Source organism: Cetorhinus maximus, chromosome 3, assembly GCF_964194155.1.
Source record: "Cetorhinus maximus chromosome 3, sCetMax3.hap1.1, whole genome shotgun sequence".
NCBI lineage: Eukaryota > Metazoa > Chordata > Chondrichthyes > Lamniformes > Cetorhinidae > Cetorhinus > Cetorhinus maximus.
The window spans coordinates 30,406,683-30,429,837 of NC_135881.1; the positions used below are offsets into that span (position 1 = coordinate 30,406,683).

The window sequence follows — 23,155 nt, forward strand, 5'->3', positions numbered from 1 at the left end:
GCATGAGAAAGAAATTGAACAAAACTATGAAACCATAAGCATGTAATAACAGATTCCTACTTATAGGGAGGGGTGTGAAATGATTTATATTACTGTAATAACCCAGACAATCATAAATGTACAATAGTTATTTAAAAAGATATTCATGTTGCTAGTATTAAGTATTAGTGTTAAGCATATAGGTGGATAAATTGGTCCATGCCCATTTACAGGCTGGAACTGGATTGCACACAAGTTGCACACAATATATAAATACAAATACCTTCCCCATCGTTCAACAGAAATGCTTACATTTATACAGCACCTTAAAATATTCTCATGGCATCCCAAATTTGTTTGGGGTGCAGCCAAGGTTATTATGTGGACAAAACAGCCCGCTTGATCGGAACCACATCCACAAACATTCACTCCTTCCACCATTGATGCACGGTGGCAGCAGTGTGTACCATCTACAAGATGCACTGCAGAAACTCACCAAGACTCCTAAGGCAGCATCTTCCAAACCCACAACCGCTACCATCTAGAAGGGCAAGGGCAACAGGTACATGGAAACACCACCACTTGGAAGTTCCCCTCCAAGCCACTCACCATCTAACTTGGAAATATATCGCCATTCCTTCGCTGTCGCTGGGTCAAAATCCTGGAACTTCCTCCCTCACAACACTGTGGTTATACCTATACCACAGGGTCTGCAGCGGTTCAAGAAGGCAACTCACCACCACCTTCTCAAGGGCAACTAGGGATGAGCAATAAATGCTGGCCCAGCCAGCAACGCCTGCATCCCATAAATGAATAAAATGCAGCAGCCAATTTGCACACTACAAGGCCCCACAAACAAGGTGAATGGAGATCATAATAAATAAGAGCAGATGGCCACTTGGACCCTCGAGCCTGCTCTTCCATTCAATATCATGGCTGATCTGAATGTGGCCTTAACTCCACTTTCTTGCCTGCTCCCCATAACCCGTGATCCCTTGCAGATCAAAAATCTATCGAGCTCAGCCTTAAATATATTCAATGGCCCAGCATCCACTGCTCACTGGGGAAGATAATTCCAAAGGCTAATGACCCTCAGAGAAGAAATTTATCCTCATCTCAGTCTTAACTAGGAGACCTCTTATTTTCAAACTGTGCTGCCTACTTACAGATTCCCGCACGAATGAAAACATCTTCTTAGCAGGATCCCTACCAAGCCCCCTCAGAATGTTTCAATAAGATCACTTTTCATTCTACAATATTTTGATGGAATTATTTGAGGGGAGAGAGTTGGTTTTGGAGAATGCCCTGCTTATCAAATGGGCATAGGTAAATCCTGAATCGGTAAATGAGACCTTGTCTAAAAGTTGCCACTTCCTCAGTGCTATACTGCAATTTCAGCCTACATTCTGTGCTCAATTTCTGGGATGAATAGTGGACGCACAAATTTCTGGTTCAGAGGTAACTGGATCAAGCTGTCATTAGCCTCAATGTTGCAAAGCAGTACTTGAAACAAATTGTAAGGATAGCATGAATGGTCTGACATTAGAACTACAAAGATAATTGCTACCAACAGACCTATGTTTGCATATAACAGATGATGTCTAGAACGAAAGACAGTAGGATCAACAATGTCTGAAATCTAGCCACTTTAAACCTTATATCCTGAAAGGTTCCAATAGGGATTTCTCTGGGATTATTCATTACATCCCAAGAGTGCAATCTGACATGTGTAGACATGCCAGCTACTCAGTTAGCAGAGCCTAGCATTTCATAATGATCCTGAAAGACTGCCAATTATATGCCAAATCAAAGGTAGCTTGTGCTTGGAAACCTAATTGAAGTTCATCAAACAAACTTCATTCCAGATTCTTCAAGAAATCAGAAAGAATAGAATAGTAATAATAATGGGGAGGCGATGGCGTAGTGTATTGTCGCTGGACTAGTAACCCAGAGAACCAGGGTAATAATCCCGCCACGGCAGATGGTGGAATTTGAGTTCAATAAAAATCTGGAATTAAAAGTCTAATGATGACCAGGGAACCATTGTCGATTGTTGTAAAAGCCCATCTGGTTCATTTTTGGGAAGGAAATCTGCCGTCCTTACCTGGTCTGGTTTACATGTGACTCCAGACCATGTGGTTGACTCTTAAATGCCCTCTGACATGGCCAAGCAAGCCACTCAGTTGTAACAAAGTCACAAGAAAGGAATGAAACCGGATGTGCCACCCAGCGTCGACCTGGGCACCAGAAACAACAAAGGCAATCGCAGCCCTGTCGACCCTGCAAAGTCCTCCTTACTAACATCTGGAGGCTAGTGCCAAAATTGGGAGAGCTGTCTCAGGCTTGTCAAGCAACAGCCTGACACAGTCATTACAGATAATGTCCCAGACTCCACCATCACCATCCCTGGGTGAGTCCTATCCCACTGGCAGGACAGACCCAGCAGAGGTGATGGCACAGTGGTATACAGTCGGGAGGGAGTTGCCCTGGGAGTCCTCAACATCGACTCCTGACCTCACGAAGTCTCGTGGCATCAGGTCAAACATGGGCAATCCTGCTGATTACTAGGTACTGCCCTCCCTCCCTCCTCCTCCATGTTGAACATCACTTAAGGAAGCACTGAGGATGGCAAGGGCGCAGAATGTATTTTGGGTGGCGGACTTCAATGTCCATCAGCAAGAGTGGCTCGGTAGCACCACTACTGACCGAGCCCTAAATGACATAGCTAGACTGGATCTGCGGCAAGTGGTGAGGGAACCAACAAGAGGGAAAACATACTTGACCTCATCCTCACCAACCTGCCTGCCGAAGATGCATCTGGCCATGACAGTATCAGTAGGAGTGACCACCACACAGTCATTGTGGAGACGAAGTCCCGGCTTCACACTGAAGATTCCCTCTATCATGTTGTGTGGCACTACCATCGTGCTAAATGGGATAGATTTCAAACTGATCTAACAACTCAAGACTGGGCATCCGTGAGGCGCTGTGGGCCATCAGCAGCAGCAGAATTGTGCTCTAACACAATCTGTAACCTCATGGCCCAGCATATCCCCCACAAACCATTACCATCAAGCCAGGGGATCAATTCTGGTTAAATGAAGAGTGCAGGAGGGCATGCCAGGAGTAGCATTAGGTATACCTAAAAATGAGGTGTCAACCTGCTGAAGCTGTAACATAGGACTACTTGCATGACAAACAGCATAAGCAGCAAGTGATAGACAGAGCTAAGCGATCCCACAACCAACGGATCAGATCTAAGCTCTGCAGTCCTGCCACATCCAATCGTGAATGGTGGCTGACAATTAAACAGTTCATTGGAGGAGGCGGCTCCATAAATATCCCCATCCTCAATGATGGAGGAGCTCAGCACATCAGCGCAAAAGATAAGGCTGCAACGTTTGCTACAATCTTCAGCCAGTGGATGGTCAACCTCAGCTTACTCAGGAGGTCCCCAGCATCACAAATGCCAGTCTTCAGCCAATTCGATTCACTCCACATGATATCAAGAAACAGCTGAAGGCACTGGATATTGCAAAGGCTATAGGCCCTGATAATATTCCGGCAATAGTGCTGAAGACTTGTGCTCCAGAGCTTGCTGCGCCCCTAGCCAAGCTGTTCTAGTACAGCTACAACACTGGCATCTACCCGGCTATGTGGAAAATTGTCCAGGGACAAACAGCAGGACAAATCCAACCCGGCCAATTACTGCCCCATTAGTCTACTCTCGATCATCAGTAAAGTAATGGAAGGAGTCCATCAACAGTGCTATCAAGCGGCACTTGCTTAGCAATAATCTGCTCACTGATGCCCAGTTTGGGTTCCGCCAGGGCCACTCAGCTCCTGACCTCATTACAGCCTTGGTTCAAACTTGGACTAAAGAGCTGAACTTCCGAAGTGAGGTGGGAGTGACTGCCCTTGACATCAGGGCAGCATTTGACCGAGTGTGGCATCAAGGAGCCCTAGCAAAACTGGAGTCAATGGGAATCGGGAGATAACTCTCCGCTGGTTGGAATCATACCCAGCACAAAGGAAGATGGTTGCGGTTGTTGGATCTCAGTCATCTCAGGCCCAGGACATCACTGCAGGAGTTCCTCAGGGTAGTGTCCTCGGCCCAACCATCTTCAGCTGCTTCATCAATGACCTTCCTTCCATCATAAGGTCAGAAGTGGGGATGTTCGCTGATGATTGCACAATGTTCAGCACCACTGGCAACTCCTCAGATACTGAAGCAGTCCATGTCGAAATGCAGCAAGACCTGGACAATATCCAGGCTTGGGCTGACAAGTGGAGAGTAACATTTGCATCACACAAGTGTCAGGCAATGACCATCTCCAACAAGAGAGAATCTAACCATCGCCCCTTGATGTTCAATGGCATTACCATCACTGAATCTCTCACTATCAACATCCTGGGGGTTACCATTGACCAGAAACTGAACTGGACTAACCACATAAATACTGTGGCGACAAGAGCAAGTCAGAGGCCAGGAGTCGTGCGATGAGTAACTCACCTCCTGATTCCCCAAAGCCTGTCCACCATCTACAAGACACAAATCAGGAGTGTGATGGAATACTCCCCACTTGCCTGGATGGGTGCAGCTCCAACAACACTCAAAAAGCTGGACACCTTCCAGGACAAAGCAGCCCACTTGATTGGCACCACATCCACAAACATTCACTCCCTCCTCCTATGACATACAGTAGCAGCAGTGTGTATCATCTACAAGATGCACTGCAAGAATTCACCAAAGATCCTTAGACAGCACCTTCCAAACCCACGACCACTACCACCTAGAAGGACAAAGGCAGCAGATAGATGGGAACACCATCATCTGGAGGTTCCCCTCCAAGTCACTCACCATCCTGACTTGGAAATATATCGCTGTTCCTTCACTGTCACTGGGTCAAAATCCTGGAACTCCCTCCCTAACAGCACTGTGGGTGTACCTGTACCACATGGACTGCAGCGGTTCAAGAAGGCAGCTCACCACCACCTTCTCAACTCAAGGGCAACTAGGGATGAGCAATAAAAATGCTGGCCCAGCCAGCGAAGCCCACATCCCGAGAATGAATTTTTTAAAAAAGTTTCTATCAAGCATTTATGACCATAGCTTGTTCAATTTATAAATTGGAGGAAGTGAACAAATATTTCGAATGGGAAACATTTGCCTAGGATTTCATTCACGGGTCAGTGATGGAGACTAAGGGATGGGTTTAACTATGTATTTTTCTACACTTTTAACCATGGTGGGTAATTGGGAATCTGAATGGGTAAAATATGCTTATGCACAAATATCATTATGTCAGCTCCTCACCTGCAGAGGCACCAAAGAACAAATCCAAGTCCACAGTAGGGGTCCAGGCAGATTGCTACTTCTCGGGATGGGTAAAGCTCACACTGCAGCTTTATTGAACGACACAAGGCACTAGTTGCTGCATGGGACATCTGCAGGACAAAAGGAAGCGCGCCTTATTAGAAACTCCAACTTCTGCATAAAATTGAAATTTTCCCTCTACAACTAAACAATTTGATCTAGACTTTCCCTTCACAATGGCATCAGTACAAAGATAGACACGATGGTGATGTGGAGCAAATTTTATTTTATTTTTTTTTAAAATTAATTGACCAATGCGTCTATAAAGACATTTTTGCAGAATTAATTCTCGGCAGGGGATATCTTGGTCCTCACAGAACTGTTTATCCATATAGTAAAATTAGCATCGGTCTCAGTACTGACTGATCTTTAAATTATATTTTTATTATTGCACAAATTGTCGCTATTTGAAACATAGGGTCAGATTTTTTTGTGCAGTCGGAAAACTCCATGGACCTCTAAAAATAGTGGGCGGAATGCGGATGCAAGCATCCCACTCCCATTTCTAACAGATCCCACTTTTGCCGACAGGGTGAAGGGGACGAGACGTGATTCACATTGGAGAGAAACACTAATTCAGCAGTGCTGAGTTCAAACAGATCCCGTTTTGGCTGTTCCAAGGGCCTTAACCTGCAATTTTAGTCATGAATTGACAGAGTAGACATAAGCACTCTTGAAGGGTGGATAAGTGTCTTTAACTGTCATGATCTTAAGTTTTTAAAAAAAAATCCCATGCTCTTTAAACCTGAAAAAATGGTTTAAACTGTCAGTGAGTGTTAAAACAAAACACCATCTACTGGACTGTTTTGATCCTCAGGCCATGTGGTATAGGTTGGAAAAAAAATTACCATCTGTGTCTACAGTTTCAGTAGAGCTCTTTGTTAATGTTTCCCAAGGCCTGATATTAAAGTCATTATGAATGCTTGACTGAGTTTCAAATGCCACAACTATCTCAGCAGGGGGTCTGAGTTCACAATTTAATTGACAGTTTAAAGAGGCTATTAAAGGATTAGCTGCCTTTGTTGCAGCAACTGAATAGAAGTTTGTTTGCTTTTATAAGAAATTGAACACTTCAGTAGGTTTAAAAGCTTTAATGGGTTTAATGAATGGGAGTTTTTTTCCACTATCAAATATGTATAAGAGCTGAACTCAACGTTACAAGTTTAATCTTTTGTCCTCTCCACATGGCTCCTGAGATCTGCCCATGGTGGTTCCTGGGTGAGGAGTTATGGAGGTGGCATTGAGCTATGAGGGACCATGGGGGCAAGTGATGAGTATGCATCAAGGGGCCATGAGGAGTATAAAGGACCACTGGGGGGCTGGATGTGGGGCATGAACTGGCATGGAGGGGCATGAAGGGTGAGGGACAGAGGACATAACAACTCCTAAAACAACAGTCCCATAGAACTGAGGTGGACCTTCTAAACAGCCCACCTAGGCACTTGCTCACTCCAATGGCCACTCACGATCTGCTTCTGGGGTCAGAGGGCACGACCCTATCATGCCCCTGACTACCAGGAATGAATCTGGGGTCTAAAAAGGTCCTTTAAACTGAAGCAGGTCTGCCAAGTTGGAAAATTCCCCAACTCAAGCTACCGGCCTCTGTAGCAAAAATCTGGCCCATAGTCTCATTTAAGAATTTTAAAAAATAATTTTCCTATAACATATGACTAGTAAAATTAGCATCGGTCTCAGTACTGACTGATCTTTAAATTAGACAACTGACTACTTAAAAAAATTGATTATCATGCACCATAAGATTGAACATGCACAGTGGGAGGCCAGAAGTGCCAATCAATTCCACTAATGTTGAATGACATTAGTCTTACGACTTTAGTTGCCTCAGCTTCCCAAATGGGTAGAAATTCCAGATGGGCTTGCTCCCAGATTTAACACATGCACGTGGGAAAATTTAGCCATCTGGGCATTAAAATTGCTTTGCAAAGTAAACCATTCTGTTAAAGCTTAAGATCTCACTGAAGACATGCAGTTTTTCCTCTCTCCCCTGCTCCCCACTACTTCCAAACTGACTATGTGCATTTAGGATATTTGGTTTCAAACTCCACCATCACCACAAAAATATATCCACACTTCTCATCTGAGGCAAGAAGTTTAACAATATACTATGAATATATACACACGAATCAATAAATCACAGGTGTAGGCATCCAGAAGACAGATGATATAGTACTAGAAAGCACATGGAAAGGAGTTTTGGTATATATAAATTATTGAACTATATGTAAGTACATATATCTATATTTAAAATACTAATTTCTGTGTAGTATAAAATTAAAATTTGATAGGTTAAACTAGAAATTAATCATATTTAAAAGTAAACCTCTGATGCAATAAAATGAAAACCTTAGATTCAAAAATCATGACATTTTACTTTTAAAATGACTCAATCTGCTAATTAAGAGATATTTCGATGATAGATCAAAGACCCAGCTCTCTCAATTAATTCGTTCTTCCCGTTCAGATTTGTCTAAATTATACTAACATTTTAGGATTTATAATTATCACTGAATCGACTGGGAAAAATGATTGACTACACACAATTTGAAACATCTAAAGTAGTTTAGCAATTAGTTTTCATAATTAAATTATTTTAATGTTAACAATAGAAAATCCATTAAATCTACAAAATCCAAATCATTTAAAAACATAAACATTTGAGAACAACATTAGATGGCTCAAACAGGACTTTGGGGGGGGGTGGGGGGTGTGATTAACATTAATAAAGCAGGAGAGATGGCTTTCATGAATAAAAATAGCAATAGTCTATCAAAGGACTCACATTATGAGTGAACTGATTGATGGAAATAGAGGGCAAGGCTTGTGTATATATGCCAGGTGCTCCTGTGTAAGAGTCTTCAACCTCCCAGCAGTAGTTTTTCTACATTTAATTCAAACTAAGAATTCTTAGTAGTCTGCACATAAGAAAGCCATTACATTTTACACAATGGAATTGTTTCAGCTGCAATGCAAAAGTGTTAAGTTTCTCAAGTGGGACAACCCAATTTCAATCCCAAATATCTTTATCAACATTCACACTCTGGTTTCCCCTAGGAGAGAAAGTACTGTTAAGTTTAGTGAGGTCACTTTCTTTGGTGATGGGTGGGGGCGGGAATTCCTTTGGTGCAGTGTTAAAGCATGTTTCGCCCTGAGTGACTAACGCATGGCATTGATGTTGTCTATGGAGGTCTACATGGACTAAATTATTTCATTCTTTCATTTACGAATAAGTTGGGAGAAAACAGAAAAACAGGGCAAGAATAAGGACAATGGGATTATTTCCATTCTCCTTAGTTTAAAAAAAAGACATCTTTCTCCAACAGTTTCTACATCTGAAGTAATTTGGCAGTGGGTATGGGCGTGGGAAACTGGAGAAATAAAAATGGTGCCTCACATTAATGAGTATCTTGAGGATTGTTTCAGGTAATTAAAATAAATACAATTTTAAATATTGTGTCAGGATCCATACTAGTCACATAAGATAGCAGTCAGAGGCAAAATCTTCCATTCTGCAAGTCTGAGAGCAAACCCAGCCCAGTGATGAGTAATGCAAGTCACATGTGCACAGTGATGATGAAAGGTCACGAGAGAATTGAGATGCGGCAGTCTTAGTCCAATCTCCACGATGCAAAAGGCAAACAAGTGGAAAATGGAAGTATTTCTAGCTATGGAAGCGAACAGAAAGCCCTCAAATCTCAATGTCACTGCCTGTGCTCACACTCCGGTGAGTTGAATAGTACAGACATTGATAAGAAGTAATCAGGGCTGCAAGCAAGGCCCTCCTTTAACTATATATGCTTTTTCTGGGATTATCATATTTAATACAAAATATGATTAATTTCTCATAGATGCACAATATAAAAACTATAAATGAACGACCATGATTGTTTGGTCTGTTAAGCATTTGCTTAAAATTCACTGTGAATTTGAGTGATATTTACCAAAGTCGAAAGTTTGATTGGGAGATTCTGGCATATTAATATAGCAGTCATGAAGGAGGAAATGAAAGCAATTTCAGTGTTCAAATATTCATAGAACATTACTTAAATCATTGTGTTATATTACAGCCAGCCAACTCATGAAAATGCCACTGTTGAGCCAAAAAAGCTTTTATTTGGTTTTAAGGCAGTAAACAGCACAAAAACCAAATAGTACCATGGCACTTTCCCTGAATTACATGAATGTATTACAGCGTAGTTGTAGAGGAAAAATTATTTTGTGGTAAAAACGCTACGCTTGTTATCATGAACAATTAGCATAACTAATGGCCAAAAAGACCATCATAAACTGTACAGTTCAAAATAGGGGGCTTATGATTTTTTAAAATCATCTGTTTGTCATTAGCTTAACCTTAGCATTTAATCAGAAAAATCTGCATATATAAGTAACCTTCTAGTGATTATACACTACAAGTTATGTATAAAAAAAGCACTAAATAACTCTTTAAAGTGTTTGTTAATTTTCTGTGCTCATCCTAATGAGGAATGCTCTTGCTGAGGAATGGAGCATCTTTCTCTCTGGCCAACATGTCAGCACCTCTTGTTTGGCTTGTGCACCCAATGCTCTGCTTCAAAAAGCCAAAACCTTTGGAAAGTAGCCTTTGCTGCACAACTGTGGGTAGCATCTCTCCATTTCTTAAACCAGTCATTTTGCACGAAGTGAAATTCCCAATTTAGACCCAAAGTGTAACGTAAGTCCATAACCACCAGGAGCCGGATTGAATATTCCCCAAAATGGACAGGACCCTACAACCAGAAGTGAGTTTCAGTTCGTCAGCCTGGGCTGGATTTGACTCCACATCATAGGGGTGAAAGACTATTGTGGTAGCCTTTTTGGAACATTTGAAGTACAATATACAGCAAAAAATGTACAAATGGTAAAATCAATACAATGACTATTATTTCTACATATGCAATAAAAACACCTTTTAACTTCTTTAATGGGAGGAATTTTTCTTATGTTATTAACGACTACATGGGAAGTTTGCATACACAAAACTTTCTTATTCTCTGCACTGCCTTGTTACACACGCAAAAAGAACAAAACAATCGACACAAGATCAACCATCAAGGTGAGAAAGATCCATTTGCAATAAGCAGCTTGAAGATATCTAAACACAGAGGTAGCAACAGACAGTAATTTAAATGTCAAAAACAAATGCATTTTATTTTCCTGTATTTTATTGCAAGAACAAAGTCACAGTTCTCTGAAAACTCTAGCAGTAAGGCAGTGGATTTGTAGCCAGATGAACTACAGCGAGTCTGAGCTCTAGTGCAGATAGACATTCAAAATTAATTTGAGGTTTTGCTAGTCATTAAGCTAGTTTGATTATTCAGTAATCCAGAGGGAAGCTGTGACAATGTTCCAGCTTCATATCATCCCAGCCTGCAGGCTGTTGCAGGTAGCTGGGTCAGTCACACAAAAATACATTTCTCCTTCCCTCCCGCTATTCCTTCCCTCTTACCGAAGGAGCCAGCTGATGCTGGGATAATGTCTCACATGTGCTAATACATCACTGAAACATCTATTTTTCTTTTGTGAACCCATACAGTAATTTTTGACAGACAATTTAACTGCAGCTGTGTTCCAAATGAGCCACATCATGCATTCACCTGCAGAAACCACAAACTTTGCAGTATAAGGCACTGGATAGACATCAGGGCCAGGAACTGCAATCAATTTTATTTTTGTCCCTTTACAAACCACAGATACTGAGGCCAACGGTTCTGGCCCAACCACTTACCCTGGTGAGAACAGCCAACTCGGCATAGAACAGGGATTAGATTTTGAAACATTCCTGGTCTGTGCGATTTACATTACATTTTATAAGATTTAAAAGAATCAGTTACTCTATTTTAAAATAGGTGAAAACATATAAGTATTACAAATATGCTTATGAATACCTTTAGCACAAACATTAAAAAATGACAACAAATTCAAGGAAAAACATTGCTTGCAATACTAGCAACAAGGCTAAAATACTTGTGTGCAGACATGCTTTGTTATACATATAGCTAATAAATCCTAAGTTTTCCTATTTGCAAAGATACATTTGAAACAAAAGAGTTATCACCATTGGATTTTTAAGCCTAAATCTAACGCTGGCAACATTTTTAGACTTTATATAATAAAAAAACTCCTTTAACAGGTTTATATCAAGTTAAACCCTGCACTAATTTGTCTCAAAACTGAATTTAATAAATTATTTACATTTCACAGGTGCATCTAATATGTACCACAGTCTTATGTAGAGATCCCTGAAATGCTAGTTTTATGGTCACATAACAATGTCATTTTTTACAATCTTATTACACAGCAGTACAGTGTATAAAAAATGCATTCAATAAATTAATCATCTAGTGGGAAATGCTGGTGTAGTGGTAGCGTCATTGGATTAGTAATCATGAGGCTTATGTTCTGGGGGCATGGGTTCAGATCTCACTCTGGGAGCTGGTGGAATTTAAATTCAATTTATAAATCTGGAATATAAAGCTAGTTTCAGTAAAGTTGAACATGAAACTGTTGTTGATTGTTGTAAAAACTCATCTGACTCACTAATGTCCTTTAAGGAAGGAAATCTGCCATCCTTACCTGGTCTGGCCTACATGTGACTCCCGACCCACAGCAATGTAGCTGATTCTTAACTGCCCCCTGAAATGAACTAGGAAGCCACTCAGTTGAAGGAAAATTGGGGATGGGCAACAAATGCTGGCCTTGCCAGTAACACCAACATCCCATGAAAGAATAAAAAAAAACTATTCAGCAGATTATCAAGATCAGCATGTTAGCGCAAGAGATGGTAATATCCTTAATAGCACTGAGCAGTTAACAATCCATATTAAACTACACAAATTTTTTTTGAGATCTAAAATAATCTGGTTGGGTTGATAGAACAATGCTAGGAAAATGCCACCTGTCCTAGTTTCGTAGAACATCACAGTATTGGAATGGAATGTTGGAAAATTTCTAAAATAGGAATGCCTGATTTTTAAAATACTGATCAATTTAGTCATTTGCTTTTAGTCTTTAAAAATCAGCTTTACAAAGTTTTAAATCTTTAAAATTATTTTTCATCATCAGTGGCAAAAAAAACAATCAGAACTCTTGCCTCGATTCCAACTCTTGCCTCTATGCTGCAACATGTCTGATTTTGGTAAAAAAGTTACAATTCAAAAATAAGCTTTACAGATTTACAGTGATTAAGGATGAGAGAACCATTCTGATAGGACTTGTTCCTCAATAAGTGCCATTTCTAATAAGGGAAAGTAATTTGTAACAAAAAGGCCAATAAACATTAAAATGATCCAATGACAATTGAGAATGACAATGCCCTAAAAGTTGCAAGCCTAATTCAAATGGTTCACCAATCCTCAGTAAGATAAAACACACAGACTACAAACAATAATGAATCTTACTTATGTTATAAAGAGGCTGATAAATAATATAAAATGGTCCATAGTAATTTAGCTTAATTCATACAAATAACTAAAGCTTAAAGCTAGCTACCACACAAATATAGTATTACTTAGCTACTTAAATCCACGTCAGGGCACATATCAGGGAATAAAGTATGGAGATATTAAGCATAAATATCCCACCCCACCCCCCACACCAACCGTATCCTTCTTTCTTTTTCATCATTTTCAGTATCACTACATCATAAACCAGCTGGAGGACAAAAAGGAAACCTACTGCCAGATTTCCACCAACATCACTCTGACACATCCCTCAGAGTGGACCTTGGTGACTCTCCCAGTAGGACAAGCTTCTATTTGGCAACTTCTCTCTCTAAGCCATGTCCAGGTAAGCAATTCAGCATGGTCTACTGTAGCGTAGTGCAGCAGGTTTGGTCCAAATGTTGTGCATCCTAAATATGAGTATGCGAGCTACAGATAACTGCCCTCAATTGGATTCAAGTAACCAAAAGTTTTGAAGCTTTCCTAGGCCTATATTCCTTTTAGCTTATCTTTACTCCATTAATTCATTGCAATTATAATTCTGCAGGTTTGTTTTGGTGCAGAGACAAGATGTTTGATACAAACGCAAGCGACTTTTCATTAAGACAAAGACTCGTGAGACAGGAGACGAAAGCTTCTATATTATCTTACCTTCACTCCTGCTAGCATTCCTGTTGTAGATACACTAAAGTCAAGGTAGGCCAAAGTGTCAGGGTTGGAGGGTTTGTAAATCTGGGCAGGCCGTCTCTTTGGCAAATCATCTGAAAGGAAATTAATGCACTTTAGGAACTGGAATGCTGGACATATGGAGATCATGGGTAAGCATGCCATTATGTAACATATAATACTACATCGGAGGATGCCTTACAATAAGGCTACTGGTTACCTCCATGCTATCCCTCAAAATCACTAATGCATGTTTTTTAAAAATTCAAGTACAGGCCATCTTGTCAATGCTCTACAGAACAATACAACAGATTCTGGGTCAGCAGTTAATCAAGAGACAGTGCATATGGTACCTTTGGTATCAAGATTCCAAGTTTTGAGGGATTTTAACAACAACATATTTATATAGAACCTGTAATATAACAAAGCATCCTAATGCACTTCACAGGAGCACCATAAAGTAAAACTATACACTGAGCCACCAAAGGTGATATTAGGGAAAATAGCCAAAAGCTTGGTCAAAGAGATAGGTTTTAAGAAGCTTCTTAAAGGAATAAAGAATGGAAGAGATGAGGATTAGGGAGGGAATCCTAGAGCTTAGTGCCATGACACATGAAGGTAGGACCACCAATGGTGAAGTAATTAAACTCTGAGATGCTCAAAAAACAGAATTAGATAAGCGCAGGTATCTTGGAGGGTTGCGGGGTTGGAGGGTATTACAGACATAGGGAGAGGTGAGGCCATGAAGGGGTTAGACAACTAGGATGAGAATTCTAAAATTGAGGCGTTGCTTGACCAGGAGCCAATGTAGGCGAGCGAGCACAGGGATGGTGGGTGAATGGGACTTGGGAGCAAGTAAGGGCATGGGCAGCAATGTTTTGGATGACCTCATGTTTACAGAGGGCAGAAGGTGGGAGGTCAGCCAAGGCGGCTTTGAAATAGTTGAGTCTAGAGGTAACAAAGTCATGAATGAGTGTTTCAGCAGATTAGCTGAGGCAGGGCGAAGTAAGGGAGTGATGCAGGGTTGGAAATAGGTGCTCTTTCTGATGGCATGGATATGTAGTCAGATATGACAGGAAGATAGTTGCCAGGGAGAGAGGTGAAGCAGGGAATGGTGTTTGGAGCAGGGAACAAAGACAATGGCTTCAGTCTTCCCAGTGATTAATTGGAGGAAATTCCCGCTCATCCAGTACTCAAGGCTGATAAGCAGTCTGATAATTCAGCAACAGTGAAGGAGTTGAAAGAAGTGTTAGGAAGATAGAGCTGGGCATCATCAGCATATATGTGAAACTAAAGCTTTTGCTTTCAGATAATGGCACCAAGGGGAGTATGTAGGTGAGAAATAAGAGGGGGCCAGGGACAGATCCTTGGAGGGCACCGACTAGGACGTAATGGTGCAGGAGCAGGAGGAAAAGTCATTGCAAGAGATACTGCACTGCTCCGATTAGATAAATACGAATGGAACCAGGACCTTGTATCACTCTTCATCCACATCACTCTTCCACGCCACTCCTCCTGTAACTGCCCCTGGAAAAAGGTATTCCCCAATTCATTTATAACTGTACTTTCAAAATCTAAACTGTCTAGCCTTTAGACCTCCATTCACCACAGAGTTTGCTCAACCATACCATCATTGCCACCGTTGATGCCCTAGTCCCCAATTAAAAACCATTGTCTGCTGGCAGCCCATTCTACTACAGTACTCAGCTCCACCGCTTTAAGTCTAAGGGATGCAGACTTGAATGGATATCCACCCAGCTGGATGAAAAGGAGAGGAGAATGGCGTGGTCAACCCTGTCAAAGGCTGCAGACAAGTTTAGAAGGACAAGGAGGGTTACTTTACCTTTGTCACAAACATACAGTGTGTCATTTGTGACTTTGATAAGAGCCATTTAAGGACTGTGGCTGGGTATATAACCTAACTGAAGGATTCAAACATGGAGTTCCAGGCAAGGTGGACATAGATTTGGGAGCTGACAATATGTTCAGGGACTTTGGAGGTTAACAGGAGATTGGAGATGGGGCGCTAGCCTGCAAGGGCGGTGAGGTCAAGCGTTGTTTTCTTTTTTGCAGAGTGGATGAGAGGGAATGATTTCTGCAGATTTAAAGGAGAGGGAGTTAGCACTGGATGAGAGAGAACCAATGAAAATATTAGCTAACATGGGGAGCAGGGTGGGGTTGGGGTGGGGGTGGAATGTTGGGTGGTCAACAGTTTAGTGGGAATAGGCTCAAGGGAGCAGGAGGTGTGCCTCATGGACAAGATGAGCTCAGAAAGTGCATGAGAGGAGATAGGAGAAAAAGTAGAGAAACATGTGAACTTAGGGCAGCGGGGAGCTTTGAGGAATTGTGGTCCGGTAGGCTAGTGGAAGAAGGAAGTGAAGCAGCAAAGGCAGTTGATCAGACGATTTTGATCTTAACAACAAAGTCGTCCATTTGCTCCTCGCAATTATTGTTGGTGGTTAAGGTGGAGGAGATCGGGTAGATAGGTTGCAGTAGAAGAAAGAAGTCAGGGGTTACCCTTTGCATTCCCAGATGGTCCTAGAATAGTAAGCAGTTTTAGCAGAGCTCCATAGTGCTTTATGTGGTCCTGGCAGTGAAGGGCTAAACCAGTTTTCTGCCATATCCATTCAAGTCTGCGTCCCTTAGGCTTAAAGGGGTGGAGCTGAGTGACTTTCAAAATGGAATTGGATAAATTCTTGAAAAGGAAATAAAAACTTCAGGGCTATGCGAAAGAACAAGGAAGTGAGACTAATTGGATAGCTCTTCTCAAAGAGCTGGCAAAGACAGATAAGGCAAATGACCTCCTTCTGTGCTATATAATTCTATGATTTCCATTGTGCATCAGGAAAATCAGTGTAATATCAATCTCTATTTGCACATTTGCTCTGAATACACTGTATTAGAAAATTAATAAGTGGCAGAACAAAGTGGGTTTGAGTCATCTGTGGACTGTCAATTCCTGCTGAGATTCCCTTAAGAACTATCTGGCAGGCTTTTGCAATTCCTCAAACGAGTGCGGGAAATTACCAATAAACCATTTACTTTGTCATTTCATCAACCTTGATAAAAACAAATACAAAACATCAAAGTTTATACTTTTCCATATGAATTTAAAAACACTGAACTGGGTAAATCCCACTGATTAAATAATTGCAACATTTTAAACATTGGCTTGCAGCTCCCTTAATTCCCTGAGTTGATATGCAAGAGATAAATACCACAGATCATGGCATATAAATCGGCCTACGAAACCTCAAAAAATCCTTCCAAAAACGGGGGTTGACTTATACACTGTGTATAAAACATGAGCCGCTGGTGTTGGTGAAGGTGGTCGTTAGTTGGAATGCGGAAAAAAAACACGGGTATTTCAAGTTAAATCAATGCAACATATTTTATTGAATTAATTAATTCTACATGGGTACTTTTAACCACAATCAAAACGTCATAAAAACTGTCAAATCCATTGTCTTCAGCATCCGATACAAGGTTTACCGAATTCATTGTGTCACTTTGGCATCTTTGTAAGGATCCCACTCGATTGGATTTGGCACTTTCGGTTTCAGAGTCATCTTTCCACTGCAGTATAAGGGATTAACAGATGGGATACGCTAATTTGTGACATAGATGGTGATGTACCACTGACATTAGTGAGTTACACATTAAACACTCTCTCTCTGAGGCATCCGTGAGGCATCCATGTAAAAATACACGTGTGTTATCGAAGGAATCACAGAGTGAAGAAGAAACCTTTGAAAGCAGGTCGATAAATTTCGGGGGTATAAGGAGGCACACTGGAGAGAGATAACGATGACCATCCCTAGTGAGCAGCTCCTTCCCCTGCCCCGCCTGTTTGACTGTCTCGAGGACCCACAGAGAGGCGAGCAGTGGGAGTTATGGAAATGCCATTTTCTCCGGTTCCAAGCAGCATCAAGTCTTCACGAAGATGAGCCAAAGCTTCAAGTTAGTTCCTCTCTTTATGCAGTAGGTCCAGTGGCAGGTGATGTTCTACTATGGCAGGGTGTGCATGAGTCCTTCTTGATAGTTCTTGCAGACATGGGACACTAAAGGATCAACTAATCCATGATCGCAGAGTTGTGGGTGTTCGGGATGAGAAACTTTCCGACTTTCTGCAGACCAGTATGCGAGGCAGGCCGAGCTTAGAGCGTTTAATCGGGCTTTTGCATGTGGCGACACAGAAGCTTCACATGACTCCGTAGATTAGATAGGACCATGGGCAGCGGCCCCACCCATGTGAAAACCCAGCACGCCAACCAAAAGGTCAGGGAACTCCACACTGGCAGATATTTTGAGATACTTGCTTTGTGGTGTGAAAATCCAGCATAGATGCCAGGGCTGCCCAGCAAGGGGGTGCAGAATGCTTGCGGTGCGGCAAAACTGGACATATCAAGTGTTATTGCAAATCCAACAATTTTAATTGAAGTCGCAGACTAGCAAGTGTTTACAAAACACATTCCTTCCAAGAAATGGAAAATCCAGGAAACGATGAAGCTACAGAGTTCCTAAAGGAAATAGATAGTCTTAATCCAGGCTACTGGTCTGTTACAGTCCAAGTTCAAGGCTTCAATACTTTGTTTAAAATTGATACTGGAGCGGCTGTTACCATGTTAGCAGAGAACCTCGATTGGCTTCAGCCGATGATCCTTTATCAGTCAGACATCAAATTACAAGGTCCAGCTGGCAGTGACTTTCAATTCAAATGCAGGATTATTACCCCATCTTAGCTGCTATGGGCAACATATCATTGATTTTCTCTCTGTCCTTCAACATACAACCCTGTTAAGTGGTGATATTGGCTTACTTCTAAGAATCCTAGAAGAAACAGATGATGCTCATCATTTGAGCAACTCACTGTCTTTCATGCAACATTCTTCAACTTTTTACTCAGAAGCAGTGGAAATTCAGTCTTCAGAAGCTGAGGAAGTTTAAACACTCAGCACTAAGTTCCTTTCTTGCCTCGTCTCCATATTACTCAGCTGTTCTTCCCATTGCCCATAGCGGAGCAACTTCTTACACAGAAAAGTGTGGCTCTCTTACCACTACCTATAGAAAATATTCAATCTTCCTGAAAAATCACTGGGAAATCATCTCCGCTTCTTTTCTTGACAGTCTTATATGAAGTTGGTTGTTTTTCCCTTCATCGTTTAAGTTCATTGAATTCTCAGATCTTCAATGCCCTTTCAGTCTTTGATACAGCTGTGATAGCCTTCCCAAGAGTTGAAGATCATTCCACTTCAGAAGCTTCATCTCAGAGTCCTTCGAGGGAGCAACAAGTTCCTCAGAATGTTCCGAGTTCTTCTCTTCTGGTTCTAGAGGGTCCAAAGATCGATTCTCTTCAGTCTTCTCTTTTGGATCAGTCTTTCAATGAAAAGTCTTCATTGTCCTTGCAGTTCAGTCGCCTGAAACCTAATCTCAGTTTCTCAGCAATGCTGATAAAGTGTTGTCCTACTCTGCAGAATATGACCTACTAGATGCAGAAGAAAGCTCTCATACCTCCAAGACATCTTCCCTAAGGGCCGAGAATACTGTGGGTGCTTGAAACCCCAGGTCTGTGACTTGGAGAGGGGAAGAGTGAGAGTTGGAGTGGAGTAGAATGAGTAGTTGTAAAAAGGTAGTTACAAGAATGTTATGTATATAGTTAGACATAGGGCAGAACTGTCCCAAATTTGCACCAAGTGCGGTAGCGGGTGGGTAAAACGGTGTTTTACCCGCCGGCCGCAATGGCGGCTTTTAAAGCCATGTCATCCCAAACCCGCCACATTAATTATGCATTCCCGGGAAACACGCCATTTCCATTGCGGGTGGGCTCTCATTCACCTGCCACACCATCACCTCACCATGCCGCACACACACCTTTTCAGTGTTTCCAGCCCAGGATGGCTCCGAAAGGCAAAAAAGGCTGCGACCCCCAGGTTTAGTGACATGTCCCTTGAGGGTCTTTTGGATGTCCTGGAGACCCGCCATTCAGGTGGGTCAGGGAATTGGAGGTGCTGTGAGCCAGAGTTTGATTTGACCCACTTCAACGCGTATATGCGCATTGCTTTTCTAGTGATGATGAAAGCATTCTGATGATTTTCGAGGACCCATTCAATATGTGTTTCTCAAGATCAGGCCAGTGGCTGGTCCTTATTCTCATGGTGCATTTGGTCTTGGGCATGTCCTTCAGGGTGATTCCTTCTTCATCTATTCTCACACCAGTTTTTCACTAACACCGCACTTCCCTGCTGCAGCACAGTTATTTGAGTGAGCAAAGGTCACGACTTTAAGCTTGAAACTCACTTCGTATTTCATTCTTTTTGCCGGAGGTCCCACTTCCGTCCATCGGTCACCATGTGAGGTCTGCTCTTTGCAGGCACGTCTTAAACTCCAATGCAAACTCTTGGTAACACGCTCCGTATAACCTGCTTGATCCCATGTGCCAACTTGCATGGTTGAGGTGAAAAACCGAGGCTGACTCCTAACGTGAGTACAGCATTTCTGAGCAGAAAAGGGGTGGGGGAGGGGTCAATTTATATGCCGAACATAGGCTTAAACATGAGTTCCGGTGCAGGAAAAAATGGGATTAAACAAATGACAGCGATCTACGGTAATCTTCATTCTTCCTTGTATCACTATAGTTACAATGATGCCAAGATCTAAATGTTATAAACATAAACGTGTTACATTTATTCATCTAATCTCTCTTCCATACCTTTAAAACCTTTACACAATGCACCATGAAATAACATCTTCAGGCGATTAAAAATTCCATTCCCTTTTAAACTCAGTAACCTTTGATAACGTTCAATATTGACGATAACTATTGACTGTCTATTAAGATGCGAGGAAAATGTTGTATGCAATCAAAACCTGTTACGATAAAGTAGGGCAAATGATTAACAATATGTTTTAAAGTAAAGTACACATGGAGTGTTATGAAAAGTTGATATTCCTATCATAAGCTGTTGTTCATCATGCTGTTGGAAATAATTGAAATATTTCTTTTTATAGTTCAATTTTTAACTGCTGCTGCAAATACACCTTGGCCTCCTCAAATACAAAATACAGCTATAACGCATTATAATGCCAGAACCAAAATGTTGCAAGGTTAAATTTTCAACTTGATGTGAAGTTGTTTCATACCGTGTACATATTATTATTATATTGCCCTGATGTTTTCTCAGATGATTTAATACCTTAACAGGACATCATTACGCTTCTAACATTGAACAGTTCCACATAATTAATGAATTTATTTGTACATATGTTTAACGGCAACAAATGAATGGATTGCACAACTGAAAATAACAAATGTGCTCACACACATTAGGCTCCCATAACCCAAGTTCCACGAGTTCACAGAATCATAGAATTTTAACAGCACAGAAAATGGCCATTCGGTCCATCGTGCCTGCACCAGCTCTCCAAATGAGCATTATGACCTATTGCCACTGCCCTGCCTTTTCCCCGTACCCTTGCACATTGTTTCCATTCGAATAATCATCTAAATGCCCTCTTGAATGCCTCGATTGAACCTGTCTCCACCACACCTCTAGGCAGTGCATTCCAGGCCTGAACCACTTGTTGTGTGAAAAAGTTTTTTTTATAAAGATTTAAACTAAAGCTGGACTATGCAGAATCTGCATTTTACCCAGAGGCATTTAAAATGCATCACTGAATGTTTATGCGACATTAATTGGGATTCTCATGAGGGAAACGTATTAAACTAGAACAGAGTGCAATACACCTTTTGCATTTAGTTTCTGAACCCACATTTCCTACCTGTGTCTAAAACAGGAGGCCACGTTCTTACATCAACTGCTGCTCCTGCTTCTCGTGACCTTAGAAGTTTTACTACAAATTGCGATGTCATTATGCATGCTGATCTGCTGACCTGCAAAATAATGGATCTGTTAGTTAGGCAATGCACAGAGGCCATATGAAAGACCAAATTAATTTGGCCCGATAGTTGTGTGTTAATGTGCAAGGAAGATTTGGAGAAGAGAGGGTATTCAAATATAAATCATCTTATATATAAATTGTCTCTTTTCTAATTCTTTCCCCAGACGTGGGCATTGCTGGTAGGGGCGGCATTTATTTCCATCCCCAGTTATCGCGGTCTGATACAACCAAATGTCTTCAGAGGGAAATTAAGAGCCAACTGCATGACCCAATTAGCTCATTTTGGAGCAGGCTCTCCTGCCCTCTTACCTTCTAGCTTGCGGCCTCTCCCTGACCCTCCCAGTCACTGCGACCTCCGGCTCACAGCACCTCCAATTCCCTGACCCACCTGATCGCTGCCAACACTCTGCTCACGGCCTCTCCTGTTCTCTGACCCTCCCAGTCATTGCAATCCCCCCCACCCCGCCACCGCCCGGCTCGTGGGCGCTCTCTCTCTCTCCCCACCGGTCGCTGCTGACCCGACAGTTCATGGCCTCTCCCACACCCTGGCCTTCCCGGTCACGGCCAACCCTTCCTCTCATCGTCTCTCCAGCTTGCTGCGTACCCCCTGCAAGTTGAAGCTGCTCTTCCTGCTGCTCAGAAAGCCCTCGCTCACAGCAAGGGTTCAGGAGAGGGAAGCATCTAGCGGGACAGACAGCAAGCGGGAGGTTTAGCGAGAGGGAGGGTCAGGGAGCAGGGCGTGTGGCGAGCTGGAGGGTCGGCAAGTAGGATCAGCAGCGAATGGGAGCAGGAGAGGCAGCGAGCAGGAGGTAAGTAGAAAGAGTCAGTATATTTATTTTATATTGTTCAATGTATTCTATTTTAAAAGTTATTTTATTCACCAAAATTGGAATTTAGTAATGTGAAGTATTTCAACTTACAGGGTATAATGTTCTAATGTTTATTTTCTGTTGAGAAAGATCCAAACTACAGCTTTTACATTGGTTGTAATCGAGAAATCTGACTCGCTTAATGTTGGTCCACCTAAAGTTGCACTTTTCGGGAATGCCACTACAACTTTAAGCAGTTTTATCAATGAAATGAATACTATTAGTGCAGAGATAGGTGTCTTATTTACCACCATGCTCTCAGCAGCTGTGAAAAGGAAATTAAACATCTTTAAGGAAGCAATTTTAACTCTATAGCACCTATAATCCTGATGCAAAGCTGACCCAATATTATTGACCTGCTGGGAGCAGGTGGGAGAGTCAGGAAGCCTGCAGCAATGCAGGGAGGCGAGGCGTGTCCACAAAGTGTGGATTTCGGAGAAGAGGTCATAGGACGAAATAGGCCATGGCAGGGGCAGGGAGGAAAGGAGTTCCCGATCCAGCGGCTGACGGCAAGGAAAGGGGTAAGAGGCCCTGATGGAATAAATGCCAGGGTTGGGAAGGGGGAGAGGGGTATGAGTGGAAATTGGAGAGGGAGGATGGATGCCTCTGAGATGGGGGTGGGGAAGTGGGTATCAGAGGCCTCAGTGGGTGGATTGGGAATCAAGCTGCTCAGTGGGGAGGTATCAGAGGCCTCTATGGGGGTTGGGGGAAATCAGAAGTCTCGGAGGGCTGGGAGGTCTGATGCCTAAGGGGAGTTGGTGGTGGGGGGGGTGGGGGGGAAGAGAGACATCATGGTGTGGGGGTAGAATCAGTGGCTTCAGTGGAGGGGGGAGCAGTGGGTCAAAGACTTTGAGAGGGGAGAAGGTGGGGAGAATCGGGTATCCTGGGAG

At 42.2% G+C, this 23,155-nt stretch overlaps 1 protein-coding gene across 4 annotated transcripts in view; it reads right to left on the bottom strand.

The window, feature by feature from the left end:
• Positions 1 to 23,155, bottom strand: part of LOC144677193 (disco-interacting protein 2 homolog C) — a 589,517-nt gene that overhangs the window by 77,956 nt on the left and 488,406 nt on the right. For 2 of the 4 annotated variants that reach the window (XM_078537389.1, XM_078537382.1), the window contains 4 exons: positions 21,277 to 21,388; positions 13,483 to 13,592; positions 8,157 to 8,255; positions 5,297 to 5,427 (listed from right to left, as the gene is read on the bottom strand). In XM_078537389.1, coding sequence (XP_078393515.1) covers positions 5,297 to 5,427; positions 8,157 to 8,255; positions 13,483 to 13,592; positions 21,277 to 21,388 — 452 coding nt within the window. The remainder of the gene's footprint in view (positions 1 to 5,296; positions 5,428 to 8,156; positions 8,256 to 13,482; positions 13,593 to 21,276; positions 21,389 to 23,155) is intronic. The other 2 variants (XM_078537402.1, XM_078537398.1) reach the window with 1 other exon arrangement.